Raw genomic sequence first — 19,562 nt, forward strand, 5'->3', positions numbered from 1 at the left:
AAGTGTATGTTTCATTACAGATGCCCTTAAAAGTAAAACCAGATTTTCTGTGCATGGATTCCATTTCTGCATCTTTTAGGCATAAACAATCATGATGACAAGGAATATTAGATCAGTAAAATATCCCACCAAGAAGCAATCTCCATTTTCCATTGGAGTCCATCTGCTATGATGTACACTGGTATAGACTTAAAATATAAAACACCAAGTGAAAATATATGGGGTTACAAATAGAATTTTTATTTAGTCAAATGACAGACACACTGAATTATACTTGAAACTACATCTGTAATGAAACCCTCATATATAAACATGTAACTAAGGCATTTTGAGAAGGTTGCAAAGGCACAAATAACACAAGACTGGAATTTAACATCCAAACAGCAGTTTTCAAAGTAGTGAACAGGCAGCTGCCCTGAGGAGCTTGGAGCCAAGGGCAGTGAGTTTTGGTATCACAGTGTTATGTGAGTTTTTACAAATAGTCCCATTGCTGGCCTCCATATTTTGGGAATATTTCCATGCAATCAGTCAGACACTGTGTTCCAGATCTGGTCTGTTTTTTTTCAAAGTGATTAATCCCATCCACTCTCACCATCCTTGTCACCTTGTGCTTTATGAGGACATCCTTCCCCCTCAGCCAGGCCCTGTGCTTCTCCATCACTGCTATTCCCTGTTAAAAGCACAAAGGCAAAGGGCAAATGAAACTCACTTGTGGTCTTCAATACTGAAAAAAAGAAATATAGAGCCAATTTTTTAAAAAACATTTAAATTAAACTCAATAAGAAAGCCTCTGTAGAAAAAGAAAACATTTTAATTACTAATTTATTAGGATTCCCACATAAATAAAAAGAGAAGGTGATTGTAACTAACAAACTTCAACAGGAGCTGAACAGATCCTTAGTGTGTCTGTGATTAATAATGCCACTGTAATCTTACCATCCTCTTCCCACGAGCTTGGGTCATCTGGTTGATGACAGACAGGTGACAACAGCAGATGATCCTTAGGCTCAGTGATTACCTCTTGTATCAAGGGTTTCAAAGGGGCTACCTCTTTATCTTTGACCTCCAGGTATCTTTCTGAATTATCAGGCTCTGTAAAGAAGCTTTTGAGAAGGGGTCCTAAGCGCTCCTTGTCATGCTCTTTATGCTTCTGACATACATTTGAAAAAATTGCTGTTGGAACTTCTTCTACTGAACTCTCAAGCATGCTTTTATTCTTTTCCTCTAATGCAGAATTGCTGCCATTTGTCACTTCAGAAATTATTTCAATCTTTGGGTGATAGTCCTGCTGTAAAGGTAGAAATGTAATTTAAAAATTATTCTTGGATATAAAAGCCAGAGGGTGGGGAAATATCTCTTGGATCCATGTAACAGTTGTCAGCTTTAATGTGCTGTTCTCATAAAATATATGGAGTATATGCTTCACCCTTAGCTGTGCTGCTTTTTGAGTGACTCTTAGATTAGCAGTTTCTCCGACATCACCAATGAACTGACCATAAACCACTTCACAGTTCACAAAAAGAGCAGTGTGTGGGCTCTGTTCTAATATTTTACTCCAAACAGAAGAGGAACCTGACAAACATCTTCATCTGTCTTCAGCTGAGAACTGAGCAGCCTTTGGAGCAGGACAGCTGCTAACACATCCTCCTTCCCTAATCCTCTTTCCTTGCCTTTGTTTAATTGGAGACTTTGTTGGCCAAGACATTTTGCAACCCTGTTATGAGTCTGTGATCAAAAGGGCAAATCAATTCCATGCCCTATGCTGACTGTAGGAACAGTTGGCATTATCTTGGAAAAACTTGTAAGAGCATGTACAGCCTCTGTCTCCAGCAAGGCCAGTATGATTCTATGATCTGCATGAAAATCAAAACTGTGCTTTTAAATTTTGTTGTCTTTTTTCTCTTCTACTTCTTCTAGGCTTGTGCCTAGAAGATTAGTTTAAGCAAAACAAAACTCTAAGGGGGACAAGGGACTGCCTCGCAGTACAGAGGAGGAGTCTCAATTTCTCTGTGGTATCAGTTGGAAAGTCAGATTTTATTCAGCAGCAGGCAATTTGCACCATATTAATACTGGTACAGTATATTTTAAGACTGATCTTCAGTATAACTCTACATCCTATTAAGTAATTAAACTTATATTTAACTGTTGCATTACTGATTGTAAGTTTTCATTCTATTCTTGCTACACAAGAATATAAAAAAATCAGATTAAAACAAAGGAAGATTTACATGTAGGTATAAACTGCTGAAACCATCTATTTTAGTTTGTAAATGCACAATTGATTTCATCCCAAACATTTCATAACTTAGATTATCCCCGTTTTGCAAAACCTTTGTAAATGTGTTTAGGGAAGTTTAATTACTGGAAATTAATGAAATTACTGGAATGAATGAATGAAAATGTTACCTTTTGAAAGAAGATTTCCTCTTCTGGGGGAAACTCACTTACAACTACATCTTCTAAATCAGGCAGTTCCTGAAAACAATCACAGATAAATAATCAGGGGGAAGAGCTACTGTAATCCATGAAAAATGACATCTCTGGCTCATTGGACAGCTTCTTCAAAGCACTGCTCATCAGGGTGTGAGGTCACAGCCAGCAGAACCCCACTGCCATCCTCTCACAGGCACAGTTTGCTGCCTGAAACTGCATATCAAGTAAACTCTTTTAATGTAAATATACCTAATAAACCAGTATTTTACTGTGAATGCTTCATAATTAAGACACAGAACTGCAAACTTGCTGAGAACTGTTTTTCTACAGACAGGTCTGGTAATTTCAGCTTTCCACTAGAAAATATCTCAGACAACTATCATTTGCTGACATGAAAGGGAACACAGAAGGTAGGAATGCAAAAATCACAGGTAGAAAGTAATACCTTTTGCCATTTTTTTACTGTAGGTCAATACTGGGATAAGCATTTCCTTTTGTTTTCAGATATTTTTAGCACCTAATGACTTTTAGCAGACTGCTTGACATGGTAGCATCAGGAACATCTGTATTGTCTTGTGTGGTGAAGATTATTACACAATTAAACTCAAGAAAGGGAATGTCTCCTTCCTGATACAGTTGCAGCAAGTGCAGCATGTCCTGAAGTCACAGAGTTTTATAAAAAATGCATTAAAAGGGTACAAATTAAGATCTGAGACTAACGGGGAGTTTGATGTCAATAGGGAGATGAAATAGCTGTTAGTCTTGCTTCAGCCATCATGGTGCATTTTCAGATCAGTTATGAGTAAACCCAGTTTAGGTACATGGGAATGTGGTTCTCACACTGACAAGGCATGTGCAGCAACAGGAGCTTGTTTCTGCTTGACACAGGGATGTCATAACCACCCACTGCAAATCCTTCTCCACTCTTCTCCCTTATATTCCTCCTGAGACTATCTGGAGACTCAGGATATGAATAAAGACTATGCTCCAGAGCCTCTTACCATCAGCATTTTCCCAGCCATTCCCTGCTATGTCAGCACTAAGATTCTTTGGAGTATCTGCAATAGGGTAAGTACTGGAGGGTGTTGGGAGAGGCTCTTTCTGTGAATAAATGTCACTGGAGAACAAGTAGCATAGAATACTGAAATGTGCATTAGTGTGTGATTTGGGTTTGGTTTTCCTTCTGTAGAATTAAAATAGTCCCACTTTTTATGTCTTTAAAACCCCACAGATGTGTGCTTAAGAGTTACTTTTATATTGCCTTGAAGTTTGAGCACAGGATCTTCCTATGGTGCCATAGAGCATCAAGGGAAAACACTGAATCAAGGAGATCTTCACATTGTGGGTACCTACAGTGTCACTACATATTTCAAACCTTTACTTCAGACACTGCAAGATCTACTTTTAAGAATAATATTGTGCATACTTCAATTGCTGCCCATTCTCTCAGTTACCTTTTTCAAACCTATGATTAAAAACAGCTAAACAGGAGGAGGCAGCAGTAAACCCTCTACTGAAGCAGTGGGATGAGCCCTTCAATAACATCATGGATTTTTTTGCCTGGGAGATTAAGAGCATGGTAAAGATATGAGGCTTTTCTGCCAGCAGTTAACAATGGCAGTATAGGGTATCACAGAGTGTATTAAGTGCTCTGGGAAATCATAAGCTCAGAAGTTTTTATTGCTGATTATATCATAGTCTGACACTGTCAGTTTATCAGCAGTGTCCTAATTAGGACATATTGAACAATTCTCCTTTGAAGTGAGGGTACATTTTTTAGTGGTATCTATGTCCTCCTCATGGTTAAGTGTAGTAAACATGTTTAAGTGTTGCATCAGATAGACATTTTAGATAATAGAAGACCATACTACAAATGTCAATCACTTATATATCTGAATAATGTATATTCTGCTCTTCTTGGAAACAGACATCAGAGTTGTATTTTGAGAATTAATTTATAGTATCTAACACTGCTGGGTAACATTTACAATAATGGGGTGCTATTTCCTCCCTATGGTTTTTCTGCAATAGTTCACATTTTCAACTGTGTTCATTTGAGTTTTGATTAAGGGGAAAAATGTGTCTACAAGATTCTTTTCACAGTAATTTTGTTTTTAAATGAGACCCGTCATTAGCTTCTCCAGAGAAATCACAAAGACAGAAGGCAAACTTCAGATGATTTACAGCACAAAAAAGATTTATAGGACAAAAAAATTTAAGGACAAAATAAACTTTGGAAATATTTTTCATAAATGCTCCACTGCAGAGAATACCCCTGCAACTTTACTTTCTGAGGGCTTTTTTCTTTTTCTTTCTTTTTTCTTTCTTTCTTTTATTTTTCTTAACAGTAGACCTTTCTTGAAATATACCCATATAGTTTTATTAGTCAGAATGTTACAAAAATTAACTTGGAGAAGATAATACACACTTGTGAACGTCTCAAAGTCTGGATCCAATACATACTTCAAGAGAAAGCGTCTCCAGTGTCTCCAGTTTGAATTGCTCAGTTTCAGCATATTCCTCCATCTCAGGAAGCACAGCCTTGTCAGTAGCTGTCTCCTGTCCTGGCAGATCAGAATAATCAATAGTCAGTTGCAGAGAATTAACTGAATAAAAAACGTCTACATTGCAACAGCAAGCACTGCAGAACCAGACTGCTGGGGACTGACTACCACTGCAGAATTCACAGCTCAGTCCAATGCTTTGTTTTTCTGTTATATTCTGGGTCTCTCTTCTACTGTATAAATTCATATTTGCATTTTGCAATAGTGTTTTCCACAAATCTATAAAAGCATTTCTCCATGTGTGAAGGTACAAAAGCATCTCTAGAGTGATGACCAGCTTCTGTGGGCAGACAGACTGCCCGGTTTATGTGGGAGCAAGGAAAGTCTGTAAACTCTCCTTGCCTTTCACTAAACCTGGCATGTTTGAGAAGTGGAGTTCCACCTTTCAGTTGCAGAAGTCGCACGTTAAGCCTTCAGAAATTGACTATTTGTTGTATTTAAAGAATATTTTACCCAGTATTGCTTGATTTCACCTAGTCATTGTGGAAATCTAATGGAATGTTTTTATGTATGAATTAGTTGGCTTGAGCCACAGCAGAGGCAGTGCTCCACTAAGACAGAGGCTGGTTCATCATCTCTGCATGCTCAGTTTGGTTTGGCTCTTCACTGTGTACGTTACCATCTGTCTCCTTGTTGAAATGTGCACATCTGTAAAAGTCTGGTTCCTGTGCATCCTCTTGAACTTCATCAGGCATATATCCAGATGTGAAATTTCTGCTATCTCCTCCATTTGGTAGAAGTGTTATCACTTCATTACAAACATCAAAACCCTCATTTTTAAACTTCTCAGTCTTTTCTTGAGCTTCTTCTGATCTATTTGAAGTTTCTGATGTATTAGAATTTCCATCAGCATCTTCTGAATTTGCAGGTATGCCTACAGAAGAAATAATTTCATGAAAATTGCTGAGCTAATCTACTACTGTTCATTTTAAATATCCAAACACTACTACAATGGGCTAGAATATGCATAAAAAGCTCCTACTTTGAACAGCTATTCAGGGATGAGTAGTCCTCCCAAGACTGCAGCAATGTTTTCCCGTCTCAACTCCCCAGCAAACAGAAGTTTCCCCAGAAAAAAAAATCATCAAGAGAAAATGCTTATGTAATAAACGTCTGGTATTTCCAATACTTTGAAAAGGCTCACAAGTGACTACATATTTAAATACATCCTTGAGGATTTTGATGATCAGCAACAAGGGCTGGTTACCCTCTCCTTTGTGCAATGCACTTGCTTAAAGGAAAAGTTTCACTTGTTAGTCAACCCAAAAATGTATCAGATAAAGACTCCTCTGCACATTCAAACTGAAGGAGTCACACATATCTTCCAAAACAGTAAACACAAACCTTCTTGGGTATCTGTTGCAGTTCCTTCCATGCACTTTTGTCTCCTTTTTTCCTCTGTTCTTTGCCTAATTGCTGCTAATGAATCAACGCTATCTTGGATTTTTTTTCTCTCTCTGGTTTCCCATTTTTCCCTTTCTGCTTTCTCAGCTTCAAGCCCTCCAACAGCCCAGGCTTCTGCACAGGCTCTAATGAAAACACAAAAGCTTACTGTAATACAGCTATAAAAGCCCACCTTTGCAATGAGAAATTTAAAATAGCTTGCAACAGCATAAAATAGCTGCAAGAGGAAAAAGCAGATAGCAGTGACAATCCTTTATGTAACAGGGATGTTCATTTATCTCACAAAAGAAATAGAGTTATCCAAATGCTGACTGGTGATTAAACCACCATAGATTCGTCTGATCTTGGCTCAGCTGTTCAGACACTTGCTCAGTTTCTGTTGAAATCAGGATTTGCCTCTGGTCTACAGACCTGGCATGAGACAATTCTGTTCAAGAATTAGTTTGTGAAAAAATACATTGCTTTTTTCTAGGTATGTTAGATATAGAACACTGTAGTACAATACTCTTTTCCTCAAAGTCATTCACCTTCAATAAATTATACTGGTCAATCTTCCTTCCATGACAGTATTGACAAAAAATGGATGGGTGATTGTTAGGACTTGATTCTTATTGCTGTGCAAAGAAGATGGCTGTACTTCTTACCTATCCTTTGGGAAAATTGGTCTGTCATCCAGATATGTCAGCTGTTTTAGTCGAACAGTGAGTGTTTTTCTATAACTGGCAATTTTCTTTATCACCTCATTTCCCATCAAATTCAGCACATGCTAGAGAAACAAGGGAAACGATTTTTAAGCTTGAGCAGCAGAAACCCCAGTCTGGACATGCAATTCCCCTGTCATTTCAAAAGCAAGACATGAATAAAACATCCAAGGTGTTACAGGTGATCCACCAGAAACAAAATAATGTTTAATAATGTTTCTTTTAGACTGATACCTACTGTGCACTCAGCTACCCAACAAAGCCACTTGATGGGGTTCACCCACACATGACACAAAACCTCAGCTATTTTGGGCTTACCAGATTGGGCATGGTCTCCAGAATAGCTACAATACTCGGATCACTTAGGTTGTTGTGGGAGAGATCAAGAACAGAAATACTTGGGCATTCCTGCAAGTGCTGGATGTCTTCCACTGTTCGTAACTTATTGTGAGCAATCTGCAGAGTCTGCAGGACTTTCAGACAAGCTGCCAGACAAGAACAGTACAATGAAAGGAAAGGTAAGAGTTATCACTTCACAGATGTTTTTTTAGCAAGTAAAAAACTGCATTGTCAAACTAATAGCTTATATTGAATTTGGAGCTGTTTTCCTTATTTGTTATTCTCCTATATATATTTTCTGGCTAGGCCTCCAAAGCTGCTTTCTTCACCCCAGTGAAAAATAGGTGCTTGGCTTTAGGATGGTGGCTGGTTTTAATTCACATTTAAAAATATTCAGTTACATAAAAACAACAGCTTGTGTTTCAAAATTCTCCAATATGCAAATAGTAACATACAGCAATAGTTTTTTATTTTCTGCTGAAGACAGAATCAATCTTTTGGCAGATATAAAAGATTTGGCAATTGTGTCTGCAACTGCCAAAGCATCTCTTAACTGTAAAGCAAATGGTGAAAACTGGATTGTCAGCCTGTCTGCAACACAGATAAGTACTGAGATGGTATTAAGAAGTGAGGAAAAACTACTTAATTATCCTAGGTATCCATGTGAAAGTAGTTTCTATGTATTTTCTGTTTCTCAACATAGGTTTTATTTCTCCACAGAAGCCCTGTGGGCTTGGTATGGATATTGTGCAAAATTCTAATATAAATAAAAAAATCCCTTGAAACTAGTGCCACTAACAAAAGTTTAGTAAGAGCTTGGGAAATAGGGGCTTGTCAGAGGCTAAAACCTGTTGCATCAACAGTTCTTACAGAGATTCTCAATGGTCCTTATGTAGTTGTTACTGATATTGAGGGAATCCAGCTTTTGTAAGGGTTCAAGGTTTTCAATTTTCTCAATTAAATTGAGTTGTAAGTAGAGGCAACGCAATTCTGTCTGAGCCTCCAAATTCTCAATTTTTCTTAAGCCATTGCATTGCAGCCACAAACACTTCAGTCCACTATATTCTTCAAGATTCTCCAGTCGGTCAAATCCTGCAGAGAAAAAAAGATGTCTTAAAATGAAAAGGCATTGGCTGAACACAACTCTTTGGACAAAAAAAAATCCATTAAACCAGAGCTGCTGAAACAGCCTGAGAGAACACTGGTACTGAAGTTACAGCATTATTTCCACTGAATTCATGATAGTGTTTCTGGCCCATAAAGGCAAAACCAGGTTGGTACCTATTCTGGTCTGTATCTCAGCAGCCCTTTAGATGCTAAATCATACATAGCAAACCCAAGGCTGAATGCAGAAGCTAGCATATCCTATTTATTTGGAAGATTTCTTAGGCTAACTTGGACCAAGTAACTGCATCATGCAAAAACCTGCTCAGAGATCACCAGAGGATGAGAAATGTTCATTCTAACAATTTCTTTTTCTTTCAGTAGTGTTTGCAAACACGCAGCAAGTCTTTGCTGCTTATTTTCCTCTTGACCATTCTTATTTGGCAGTAAAAAAGTTTCAAAAGCTGGAAAAAGCTCTTTATACAAACAATTTAAGGAAAAATATGTATATTTACCTCTGAGTGCAACCCAGGTATTTTAAGACATTTCTCAGAGGCTCCTGTTTCAGTAAAAGAAACCAAAAATATGTCCCTTGATTCCTATTGATCATTTGGATGGCTCCACAAAGTGAGTCAGATGTACAGTTTACTTTTCTACCTTCATATTGACTCATTTTGTTTCCCAAATCCAGTATTACATAAAATTGTGTTTCTAATTTAGAAGAATGACTAGATACCTTACTTCAGTGAGCCATGAAGTCCATTCTCTGCTAAAATGCTACTTAGATTGATCAAGCTAGGCAGTCATGTCCCCATCTTACCTTTATAATGCAAGTACAGTGTATCATTTAAGTATGGAGTCCAGTATAATTTCTGCTGTTTACAGATGTCTAGCAGAATCTTTTTTGTCATTCTAAAATAGTACAAGGAAGCAGAAGCAAAATAAAAAATGTATTTCAGTGCACAGTCTGACATCTTTGGTTTCCTTGCAGAATCCATTGCAATACAATTAACATTTCTTTCATGCAAGAGAAATAGCTACAGCTTTCAAAATTATACTATAATATATATTATATTAAAATAAAAAATAAAAAAGTTCTGGATTTTTTAGTGTGGCTTTAAATTCTACCTTTGAAGTGAGTTACCAGGCCCTTCTGCTAAAAAGCAGAGGGTTCATAGGAAAATGGGCAGGGGAATTAGAGAGTCCATCTTCTTGGAAAAGGGCATTATGATTTTATATTAGTTTCTGGTTCCCATGTTAGCTTCCTGTACAATTACTTTCTCCATTTCTTATTGCTTTGGTACAGGACTTTTGGTGGCAGAGCCAAAATGTAGAACTTTTTCTCAGACTAGAAAAATCAATAGTAATCAACCCAACATTTTACTAAAATGCTGACTCCAAAATAGCACTCAAAAAAAGTTTTGATATACAGCTGTTGGTTGGCTGGGAATGCCACTAGGAATTAACAGAATGCTTTGTCTGAACTGATACAGAGAAATGGTTAAATCTACTGGCACATGACTTCCACAGGAGTTTGCATAATTTTCTCCAGATCCATTAAATGACTTCATCATGTGATCAGAATGTAGTTTCCTACTGTGGCCACAAACCCCAAACACCTGCATGGATACTGGAAATATCACTAATACCTGATTTACCCATTATTCTGAAGTTCATCTTCAAAACTGTTCTCCAGAACTGAGATGAATACACAGAAGAGCAAAACTACTGATGATGCCAACATATTCACAAACAGTGTATTACCTTACAGAGCCTCTCTTTTCTTCTGTCCTTTGCCTGGATGAGCTACTTCCAGACTTCTGATCAATACCTGATTTTTGTTCATTTTGTTGATCTGCTCTGGACGTACAGTTGACTTCTTTCTCTTGAGTTTCAAAAGCTTTATAAATAAGCAAATAGTTGCAATTTAACAGCAAGGGTGGGGAAAATGTGTCATGTTTAAAATTACTTTAGAGAAATATTGAAGAGCACTTGAATATGAATTTCAAGAAGAGAGCATTTTAACCAAGATTTCTGCTGACATTTTTAATGAAACTCAGTTTTTGTTTTTTTTTTTACACAGCATCATAAAATAAATAGTAGCAACTGAATTGTCAAAATCTGCTTTTTTTCTTTTTTTTAGATCTGGAAGTCAGATATTATGAATTATTCTTAATATTGTTATAATGTACAGTGACACGAAAGTATTGACACTAATGTTCATTGGGTGTAAGACATTTAATATGTATTACATTTAATACCAATTTGAGTTTACTGTAAAAAGACTGCAGCAAGGGTGTATCAGAGTAACCCCAAGCACTGTTAGTCTAGCTCTTATAAAAATTTACCCTTTTGCATTCATTGGAAGGTGTTTTTACACTGCCTTTGATTAATTGCAATTTCAGTATTTGTCTGTTCAGATACTTGCCCTGAAACTTCTACTTGCACTTGTAGTTCATTCACTGAAAGTGCAAACGATTGTACCAGCTTACTTAAAAATTTCTGTAATTAGAACATAATAATCAGACGTATTTAGTAACACAAGAAGCAGTGGGCTGAAACTGATGTGCAGAACTTCCACCTGAACATAAGGAAGAATTTCTTTACTGTGCAGGTGACCATGCACTAGAACTGTTCACCCAGAGACGGTATGGAGTGTCCCTCACAGGAAATATTCCAGAAGCATCTGAGCAGTCCTGTGCCCTGGGCTCTGGGATGGCTCTGCCCGAGCAGGGAGGTCGGACCAATGACCTGCTGTGCTCCCTTCAAACCTGACCCATCCTGTGACTGTGATTACCCGGCAATAGGAAAGTAAAGACATGTCGAGAAATAAGACCACAGGAAGGTAGCAATCGAGTACGCCTCAATCATGTCAGGGTTTCCAGCGACTTTGCTGGCAGAAAGCACACACTCGTATTTGCATCCATAGAAGTACGAACAGCCGTGGTGTGCAGGCTTTGTGTGCTGGCGAGCGAGCCGGAGGGGCTCACCTGCGCTCCCAGCGCTGCCCTCACGCTCCGTGCGGGCACCTCCGCTCCCGGCGTCGCCCAGCGGCGCCTTCGACGCCTCAGGCGCCGGGGCCTCCCCTCTGCGGCCGCTGCCCGGGTCTCCAGCGGGCGCCTCCTGCATTCTAAACCCCCCGAGCCGGTACAGGATTCACACTCGGCCTTTTTCGGACAAAATGCCCACAGGCTTTAGTCGGCGGCAGGCGAGGCCCGGAGCGCAGCCCGAGCCCCGGCCGCCGCCTCAGCCGTGGCCATGGCGACACCGCGCGCAGCCCCACAAGGCCCCGCGGCCGCTCCCGGCGGCCCCGCGCGGTGCGGGCGGCGCGGCGGGCGGAGGGCCCGGCCCGGCCTCGCGGGTGAGGCGCCGGCGGGTCAGGGCCGCGGCGGGGGTGGGATCTGTCCGGGGCAGCCCGGGACAGAGAGGGTGCCGGGCCGGGTGTTTCAGGGCCGGGGCGGCTCGCTGGGCCAGCGCGGAGAGGGCTCGCCCGGAGCTCGCTGTCCCGCCCTGGGCGAGGGGCGGGCGGGGTGTGGCGGTGCCGGGCGGCACATCGGGTCCTGCCGAGGAGGGGACGGATTTGTGCTTGTTTCAAAAAAATGTATTTATTGGTAGAAGCCGTGTGAGGCACAGCGAGCGCGGTGTGCCTGATGCGCTGCACGGTGCTGTGGTTCAAGGACAGTGGAAGATGCGGTGCTTTTGGCAGCGCTGGGGACTGATGTTCTGCCTCTGAGCCTGCTTTGTTTCTCATGTAGCTTTTTGTCCTTGAAGGAGCCCGTTGTTTCTTTGTATCTCAGCTCCCGTGCCGGTTATCCTTGCCTCTCATGTAGGTAGTTTTTAACCTTCCAGTATTGATTTTCACCTGTTCAGCTTCTGCTTGAATTGTTTCATTTACCGAATCGTTGATCACTGTTGTTGCAATATAACTGATTAAATAGCTCAACCCTAGGAAAAGGGCTAAACAGTACCTAAACCAGTGGGGATGATGGTAGGTGACACCCAAATTTTAGCAGACTGACTTGTGTTTTTTCTGCATCTAAACGGTGCTCAGACTGTAAAATGCTGAATCTCAAAAGTTATCCATACAGTGTGAAAATTTTACGTGGCTGAAGAGGCAACTGTAATTGCCTGTGTCTTTTTTATTTTTTTCAGGCTTATGATCACCATGGCTGCAGTGGATCGATTCTCCCTCTTGTACAGAGAAATCAGTCGCTCCTGCAGTTTCTATGTAGAAGCCCTGGCTATTGTTGGGGCTTGGTACACAGTAAGAAAGTGTGTGTCTCTGGCGTTGGACACTTACAGCGCGCTCAGGCTGCATGTTATTCCGAAGCTGAGTGGGGAGATTGATCTCGTCAAGAAGTACGGGAAATGGGCTGTGGTCACGGGTAAGAGATGAAGTGGTGTATTTGCTTGTGTTTATGCAACATACTGTGCCAGTACTGTGAAACTGCGTGGCTTGTGGTGCTGGGTGAGCTTTGTGTCTCAGGCTGGGGCCTTTATTATCTCTGGTTGCAGCTTAATCTGCCTGAGCAGTGGCTGTTGTTCATTGCCTTTATAAATTAATTCCTCAAGAGATGGGCAAGCTGAGTGAGTTGGCTGACTGCTGAGAAAGAATCATAGCAATTGTTACCCAAATTTGCAAGGTACATCTTGATTGCCTGCAAGTGTAGACAAAGATGTAGACAAGGTCCTTTTTTTGCTATGGGGTGTTCATATGTGCCCTAGTTCTTCAGCAACATTTGAGTCATGTACCTCTGACATCCCTGCCTTTCATTAAGGTTCTCCTTTGAGATCTCTCTTGTTGTCATAGAAAATACGAAACTTTTATGAGGGGAATTACAGAAGATGGTTGACAGTGTTGTCTTTACTGTTGTGTCTTTGAATTCAATATATTTAGAAATAAGAAATAGAAACAGAAAAAAGAATAAAGCTATAATTGAAAGAACTGTCGAAGTAGAAGGCTGATACTGCTCTGTTTTTCACTTGTGTGTTCTACTGATGTTTTTTCTTGCAGGTAGCACAGATGGTATTGGGAAGGCTTATGCTGAACAACTGGCGAAGCATGGTGTCAACATCATCTTAGTCAGCCGAAACAAAGAGAAGCTGGAGGCTGTATCCAGGAGCATATCTGAAACCTATAAAGTGGAAACAGATTTCATAGTAGCTGATTTCAGCAAGGGGCGTGAGCTTTACCCAGCCATTAAGGAGGCTCTGAAAGACAGAGAAATTGGGATTTTGGTGAATAATGTAGGAATATTTTATGCCCACACAGACTATTTTACTAATCTGTCTGAGGATACGCTATGGGACTTGATCCATGTAAATATTGCTTCTGCTACCATGATGACACATATCGTGCTGCCAGGCATGGTAAAGAAGAAGAAGGGGGCAATTGTGAACCTTTCTTCAGCAATCTGTTGTCAGCCAACACCAATGTTGACAGTCTATGGAGCCTCTAAAGTAAGTTGGGGTGTACTGTTAAAAGACATGCATTGGAAAATACATTATAGGTTGGTTGTTATGAGGGGTTTTTTGAACTCATTCAGCAAAGATGTCAAAATACTTGAATGTTTTCTTGGGATTTGTTTAAATGTTGGAGGTGAGTGATACATGTATTATTATGCAGTAAACTCTTCATCCTCACCACTGCTGGGCTTTGAACCAAAGTCAGTGCTCTTGGATTTTGTGTGAAGTGTGGCATAACAGTCATGCTGGGAGAAATGTTGCTTTTCTCAGATGCTCAAAGGAGCGAGACAATTCTGTGGGTCCCATTGAAAGGGTCAAGAATTTAATCTCTCTCTTCTGCAGCTGAACTGTGCACATACCTCAAGCCTCTTGCATACCAGTATTTGGTAGCAAGAAGGGCTATACTCATGCTCAAGCCACCACTGTGACAGAGTGTGGCCTTATCAAGGCACTTCATGTAATCCCATGGAGTGTTGTGGCATATCTGGGGACAAGTGAGAAGAACTCCCCCATAATTGTCCTTCCTGAAGAGATCCAGCCAGTAATGAATAGAACTGGGCAGCTGGGTGATGCTGGGAGAATGAATGCTCACGGTGATGGTGGATTTACACTGGATGACATGTTGCTGAATCCACAAAAGCAGCTGGGATTGTGAAAGGATCTCACCTAGATGCAGTGTCTAAACACAAATAGTTATTGCTCCCAGCTGTTGGTGGCTGCCCTCTGTTGTAGCCTTGCTCCTGACATAGCTCTTTTATTTCCTTTCGCCTGGAGCAAAACCAGCTCTTACTACTCCAAGGTGTAAAACTCCTTGCAGACTTCCTTCAGTGTGGAAACTGGCCTATGATTACTGTTTCTGTGCAGGGTATCTGCCCCTTTTATTATGCTAAGTGTATGTAGAACTGCACTTTGAATTACAACAATTAAAGGGCTTGAATGAAAAAGAAGAAACACAAATGTACCAAAGTTTCTTCATTTAGCTGAGATAATTAAAAATACAAATCCTAGATCAGCAATCCAGCTTCAAGCCTGGCCTCAGAAGACAGAAGTGAGAACAAGTTGTGTAACATCCTAAGCCCCTTTGTACAGTAACAGTGAATAATGCTTGAAGTGATTGTCATAGTTTTCCTAAAGCATTTGTACCAGCATTTGTACAAGATGCTTTTCCAACAATCTATTGTGAAAACCTTTTGAAAGGCTGGTTGGGAGCAGAAAGATGTTTTCTCACAAGCTGAGTCTAAGATGCTCTTTCTCAAGGAGAACTGGCTGTGTGGCATGGCAGTAGCTTCAGCAAGGAAGGCATCAGTGTTGCTGCCCTGATAAGACTGAGCCAGGCTCATTTTTCTGTCTGATTCCAGCAGTCCCAGTTATCAGCCTTGTGCTTTTCTTGTTCTGTAAAACTAAAATGAGCTAAAGGATGTAATGCAGATACACATTACCTTTGTGCATAAGAGGGTCCCAGGAAATAACTAACCTGGGTTCTGAAGAAAACAGTTGAATGCAAAATTCTAATTTTAATAAAACTTTGCCCTGAGATTTAATTGTAAAAAAAACTTTTTAAAAAAATATATATTTCTGCTTTTGTCTTTCTAGAGCTACTTGGACTATTTCAGTAGGTCACTACATTATGAGTATGCCTCTAAAGGAATTTTTATTCAGAGTCTAATGCCATTTGTAACTTCTACGAATATGGTAGCATTCAGCAGTACTATGTCAAAGAAATCTGTCCTTCTTCCTACTGCTGAAGAATATGCAAGTCATGCTGTTTCTACTCTTGGGTTATCCATAAGGACCACTGGTTACTGGAAGCATGCATTACAGGTAATGGAATTCATTAAACTATTTCATGTTTGTCGGTAGAAGTAAATCAGCTGTTTACTTTCTTAGGAGTCTGAATGAAAACTGCTCATTCTGAAAAAGTGTAATAGTGTATTGTAGACTTTGTCATTGTTCCATATTTTTCTCACTAGTTCTGCTTTAGAAACTGATGTTTGGGCATACTTATTTTTAAGATCAGAGAGTGAATCCAATTCTCCCTTGAAATGTGCACCAAAAATGGGAAACAGGCAACTTTTTACTGAAAAGCAGAATATCTCATTTCTCTTGGGGTGCTGCTTACTGGGGCAAGTGTTTTACCATCTTTAAACAGAAATACCGTTTTTCAGTCTTAATATATTGAACCTAATTGTACTTTGGGGAAGAGTGAGTAGGGAGGATGGAATAGTAGCAGGAAAAAAGCCATATTTTTGGTCTAAGCTACCAGGAAGCAGGTGTTCTATTTGTTAGGTTTTTCATTTCTGGGGCAGATTGTTTCATGTACGTTGTTCACATTTCATGTATCCTACCTAGTGGCTTCCTCTAGGATTGGGTTGAGCAGATGGAAATGAAGAAGTGGGGATTAGTCTGAAAGGAATAAAAGAGCCAGGATGTATTCTGGCCAAGTGTGGCAGTTAAAGGAAGTGGACAGAATTGCTTTTGTGAGCTTGATCAAATCAGGATTCAGGATTTATTTGCAGAACTTAACTGCTCAGCTGTGGGCGCTATATCTGAAACAGCTACGTATGTGTGCTTCCAAGGGGTTGAATTTTAAGGCTTACTTGATGATATTCAAGCACTTTTTGCCTTGCTATAGTAGTGATTTGAGAAACTGTTTAATGGAATGTGTGTTAATTTGTCCCTCCCTTTCATTTTTTTTCTATTTTCTTGTCTCCCTGTGTCTCTCCACAGTTGACGCTGGGCGAGTGCCTGCCTGAATGGATGTGGGCATGGTTTGCACTGTATTTGAACAGAATTCTACGCAAGGAAGGTTTGGCAGCCAAAGCAAAATAGGAGTCCATGTCCCATGAGACAATTCTGATCTCAGTGTTGCAAAAATGTTTAATGAACCTCGGAGGACTTACTGTAACTTATTCATACCTTGTTAAGCAAGCTGCTAACCTAGACAACAGAAGTCTGGATCGTCTCTGTATCCTTGTATTAAATAGCTACTCTGCTGCTTTCCTTTATGGTAGACTGCTGATGGTTTTTTATATTATTCTCTATTCACTTTCTTATTGAGATAATTGGGCAGGAGCAGGTACAATGTTATTTCTAACAGTAAGTGACAGTCCCTCACATAGTGTTACACGATGTCTATTTTTAAAGTTGAGAGAATTTGAGACTCCTCCAACTCCATCTGAAACGGGACCCTAGAAAAATCAAGCCATTCAAAACGACAGCTATGGCGGTGTGGAGAAGATGGAGAGCGGCTGCGGGGTATCAGGGTCAGGGACCCCTGACAGGTCTGTCCACACCTGACGCCGTCCTCCGCTGGCCCTCAAAGCCGCTTGCTTCAGTCGTACGGGATAAAACTTGTGTTGCCCACAGCGCCTTCCGCCCGCTCGCTCGCCAAGAGGCTTTAAACACATACATTTATTTTGAGCAAGGGCTTAAATGCAGTTTGGTCGCGGTGCAGCTCCGTGTCCTGCCCGCCCCCGCCGGCGCCGTTCCCTGTACGGAGCGGGATCCCCGCGCGCCCCTTCCCGGGGCCCGGCCCCGCCCGCGCATGCGCAGCGCGGCTCTCGCGAGAGCGCGGCGGTAAACAGCGCACAAGATGGCGGAGGGCCGGGCGGCGCCGGCGGCGGCGCGGTGAGCGCGGGGCGGGCGGGACGGGCCGGGAGCGCCCCGGCTCCCTCAGGGTCTGGGGCGCGGGCGGGGCGGTGCTCGCTGCCCCTCGTCTCCGGGGCTGCCTCGCCCACCGCCGCGGCGTGGGGCGCTCCCCGCCGGCTGTCACTTTCTCCCACCTGTCCGGGCCGGGAGGTGCCCGGCCGCGCGCACTGCGGCTTTAGTCCGGCCAGGCCGGTACCGGGCCCGAGATCGCTGGGCTCGCTCGTGATGCTGGCAGAGCTCCCCGGACGGGACGGTGCTGCTGCACTGCAGCCGGCGATCCTTGCGGCATGCCCAGTCCTCGGGATGGGGTGCTCTCGCTTCGGCAGAAGCAAGGGGTGACTCCAAGCGTAGCTTTTTTAGGGCAGGGGCAAGTTGGCGAGTGTGAGTCCCGTCCAGCCCCTCGCGGTGTGGGTGTTAAACAGAATAAATCTGTGAGCGTGCTGCTCCTTTGCTCTTAGTGTCCATTGTACTTCGTTATCGTGCTTACCTACAACCTGTTCTCAGCCATAAGGGTGTTTATGCTGCGCATTTGTGTGGTTGTTCTATTTTATTGTTATAGGGGTTATTAACCGATGAAGTGATAAGGCTCAGTCAAGGCCAGAAGTCAGTGCACTGTAACTATGTTGACTTAGGAATGAAGGGGAAACTACAATTACGAGCAGTGCCCAGTCTATGGTGTTGTCAGTCAAATAAAAATAGAAGTAATTTCTGTCCCTATTACAGGGAAACACTTGATAATGCTAAATAAAGTTAAATAGAAATGAAGTAACAGCTGTCGCATTCAGACTTGATTAACTTGTGCTGTGAGGTCAGCCCATCATTCCCCTAAATCATGTGAATCCCCTAATAAGGCTCCTACTCTTCAGTCCTGGTCAGAGCTGCAAGATACAGTTCTGTTCTGCTTCTTCAGGTGCTGTGACAAACCAGACATAAATGTTTCTCTTTTCTTATATTTTAATGGCCTTTTATGTTTCAGTTGCTGGTTGGGTGTTTGGAATTCAGAAGAATACTAGCATTGCAATTTTTGTTTAGTGTGTTATGCACTTCAGAACATAAGGGGAAGAGGCTGTCCCTCCATGTGGAAAATACTTCCAACATGTTCCTTTAACTTCACACGATGTAATCAACTCTTATTTTCTCGGGTGCCCATGTTTTTAGTAACACGTACCCCAGCTCAAAAAACTTTTAAAGTTTTTGAATCTTTTTTTCATGTGTATTTTGAAGCACAATTACTGCAGCTTTGCCTCTTCTGGTGTCTCTTGTCCTTGCCTGGCTTTGGCATAGAGTTTGAACCTGGTTAGTCTTGTTTAAAATGAAGTTCTGTGCATAGTTTCTATTTGCTATGTTTCTGATTTAAAAAAAAAAAAACACGCTTTTTTAAGTGTCCATGGATGCTTTTATCATGTTAGAATTTTATTTTTCACTTTTTCCCTGCCAGGGGACTTAGGTGCGACTTTTAGCTCTTTGCTCCTCTTACATAAAGTGTGGTCAAGTTTGGTGGTCATTGTTGCTTGTTCTCTTGTCACATAAAATACTCAAGTGTTTCACATGTGCTCCAGTCTGAACAAGGGAAAAACTTGAGTGATGATGAAAAATTGTAAATTAAATATGAGGCACTTTTTTCACTGTTATTTCTCAAACAAAACACAAAAAGTGTCTTTTTTTGGTGATTGTCAGACTATACAGTTGCACAAATTATTATTACTAATGCATCTAATTATTTTCTGTTTTGCCCTGCATTACAGGTTGGCTTGCAATCAGCTTTGCTAATTCATCTGGGAAGTTAACTTTGCCATCAGAAATGGAGTACAGGACTCGGCTGCCGCATCCTGAGTGACTGAATCATTTAATGCAAAATGGAGAAGAAGCGGAGAAAGAAATGAGCCTGATCACTAGGCTTCAC

At 41.2% G+C, this 19,562-nt stretch overlaps 2 protein-coding genes across 3 annotated transcripts; one reads left to right on the forward strand and one right to left on the reverse strand.

Annotated features, from left to right (window-relative positions):
- Positions 1 to 572: 572 nt before the first annotated feature.
- On the reverse strand, positions 573 to 11,674 carry DNAAF1 (dynein axonemal assembly factor 1). The gene is made up of 12 exons (XM_062500234.1): positions 11,536 to 11,674; positions 10,310 to 10,445; positions 9,366 to 9,457; positions 8,312 to 8,533; positions 7,421 to 7,587; positions 7,046 to 7,167; positions 6,342 to 6,526; positions 5,587 to 5,871; positions 4,897 to 4,997; positions 2,407 to 2,475; positions 937 to 1,288; positions 573 to 670 (listed from the first exon to the last, which is right to left on the reverse strand). Exons 1-12 carry the CDS (start codon positions 11,672 to 11,674, stop codon positions 573 to 575), a joined length of 1,968 nt encoding a protein of 655 aa, XP_062356218.1.
- Positions 11,675 to 11,870: 196 nt separating this feature from the next.
- HSDL1 (hydroxysteroid dehydrogenase like 1) lies at positions 11,871 to 19,496 on the forward strand. Of its 2 annotated transcripts, none has more exons than XM_062500237.1 (5): positions 11,871 to 11,906; positions 12,698 to 12,930; positions 13,560 to 14,005; positions 15,605 to 15,832; positions 16,739 to 17,010. In XM_062500237.1, exons 2-5 carry the CDS (start codon positions 12,702 to 12,704, stop codon positions 16,838 to 16,840), a joined length of 1,005 nt encoding a protein of 334 aa, XP_062356221.1. In that variant the 5' UTR covers positions 11,871 to 11,906; positions 12,698 to 12,701; the 3' UTR covers positions 16,841 to 17,010. The 2 variants fall into 2 exon arrangements, with proteins under 2 accessions (XP_062356221.1, XP_062356220.1); XM_062500236.1 differs by lacking the exon at positions 11,871 to 11,906 and adding an exon at positions 19,405 to 19,496 and having other exon boundaries at positions 16,739 to 16,748.
- Positions 19,497 to 19,562: the final 66 nt, after the last annotated feature.

The sequence above is a fragment of the Cinclus cinclus genome, chromosome 11, assembly GCF_963662255.1.
Source record: "Cinclus cinclus chromosome 11, bCinCin1.1, whole genome shotgun sequence".
NCBI lineage: Eukaryota > Metazoa > Chordata > Aves > Passeriformes > Cinclidae > Cinclus > Cinclus cinclus.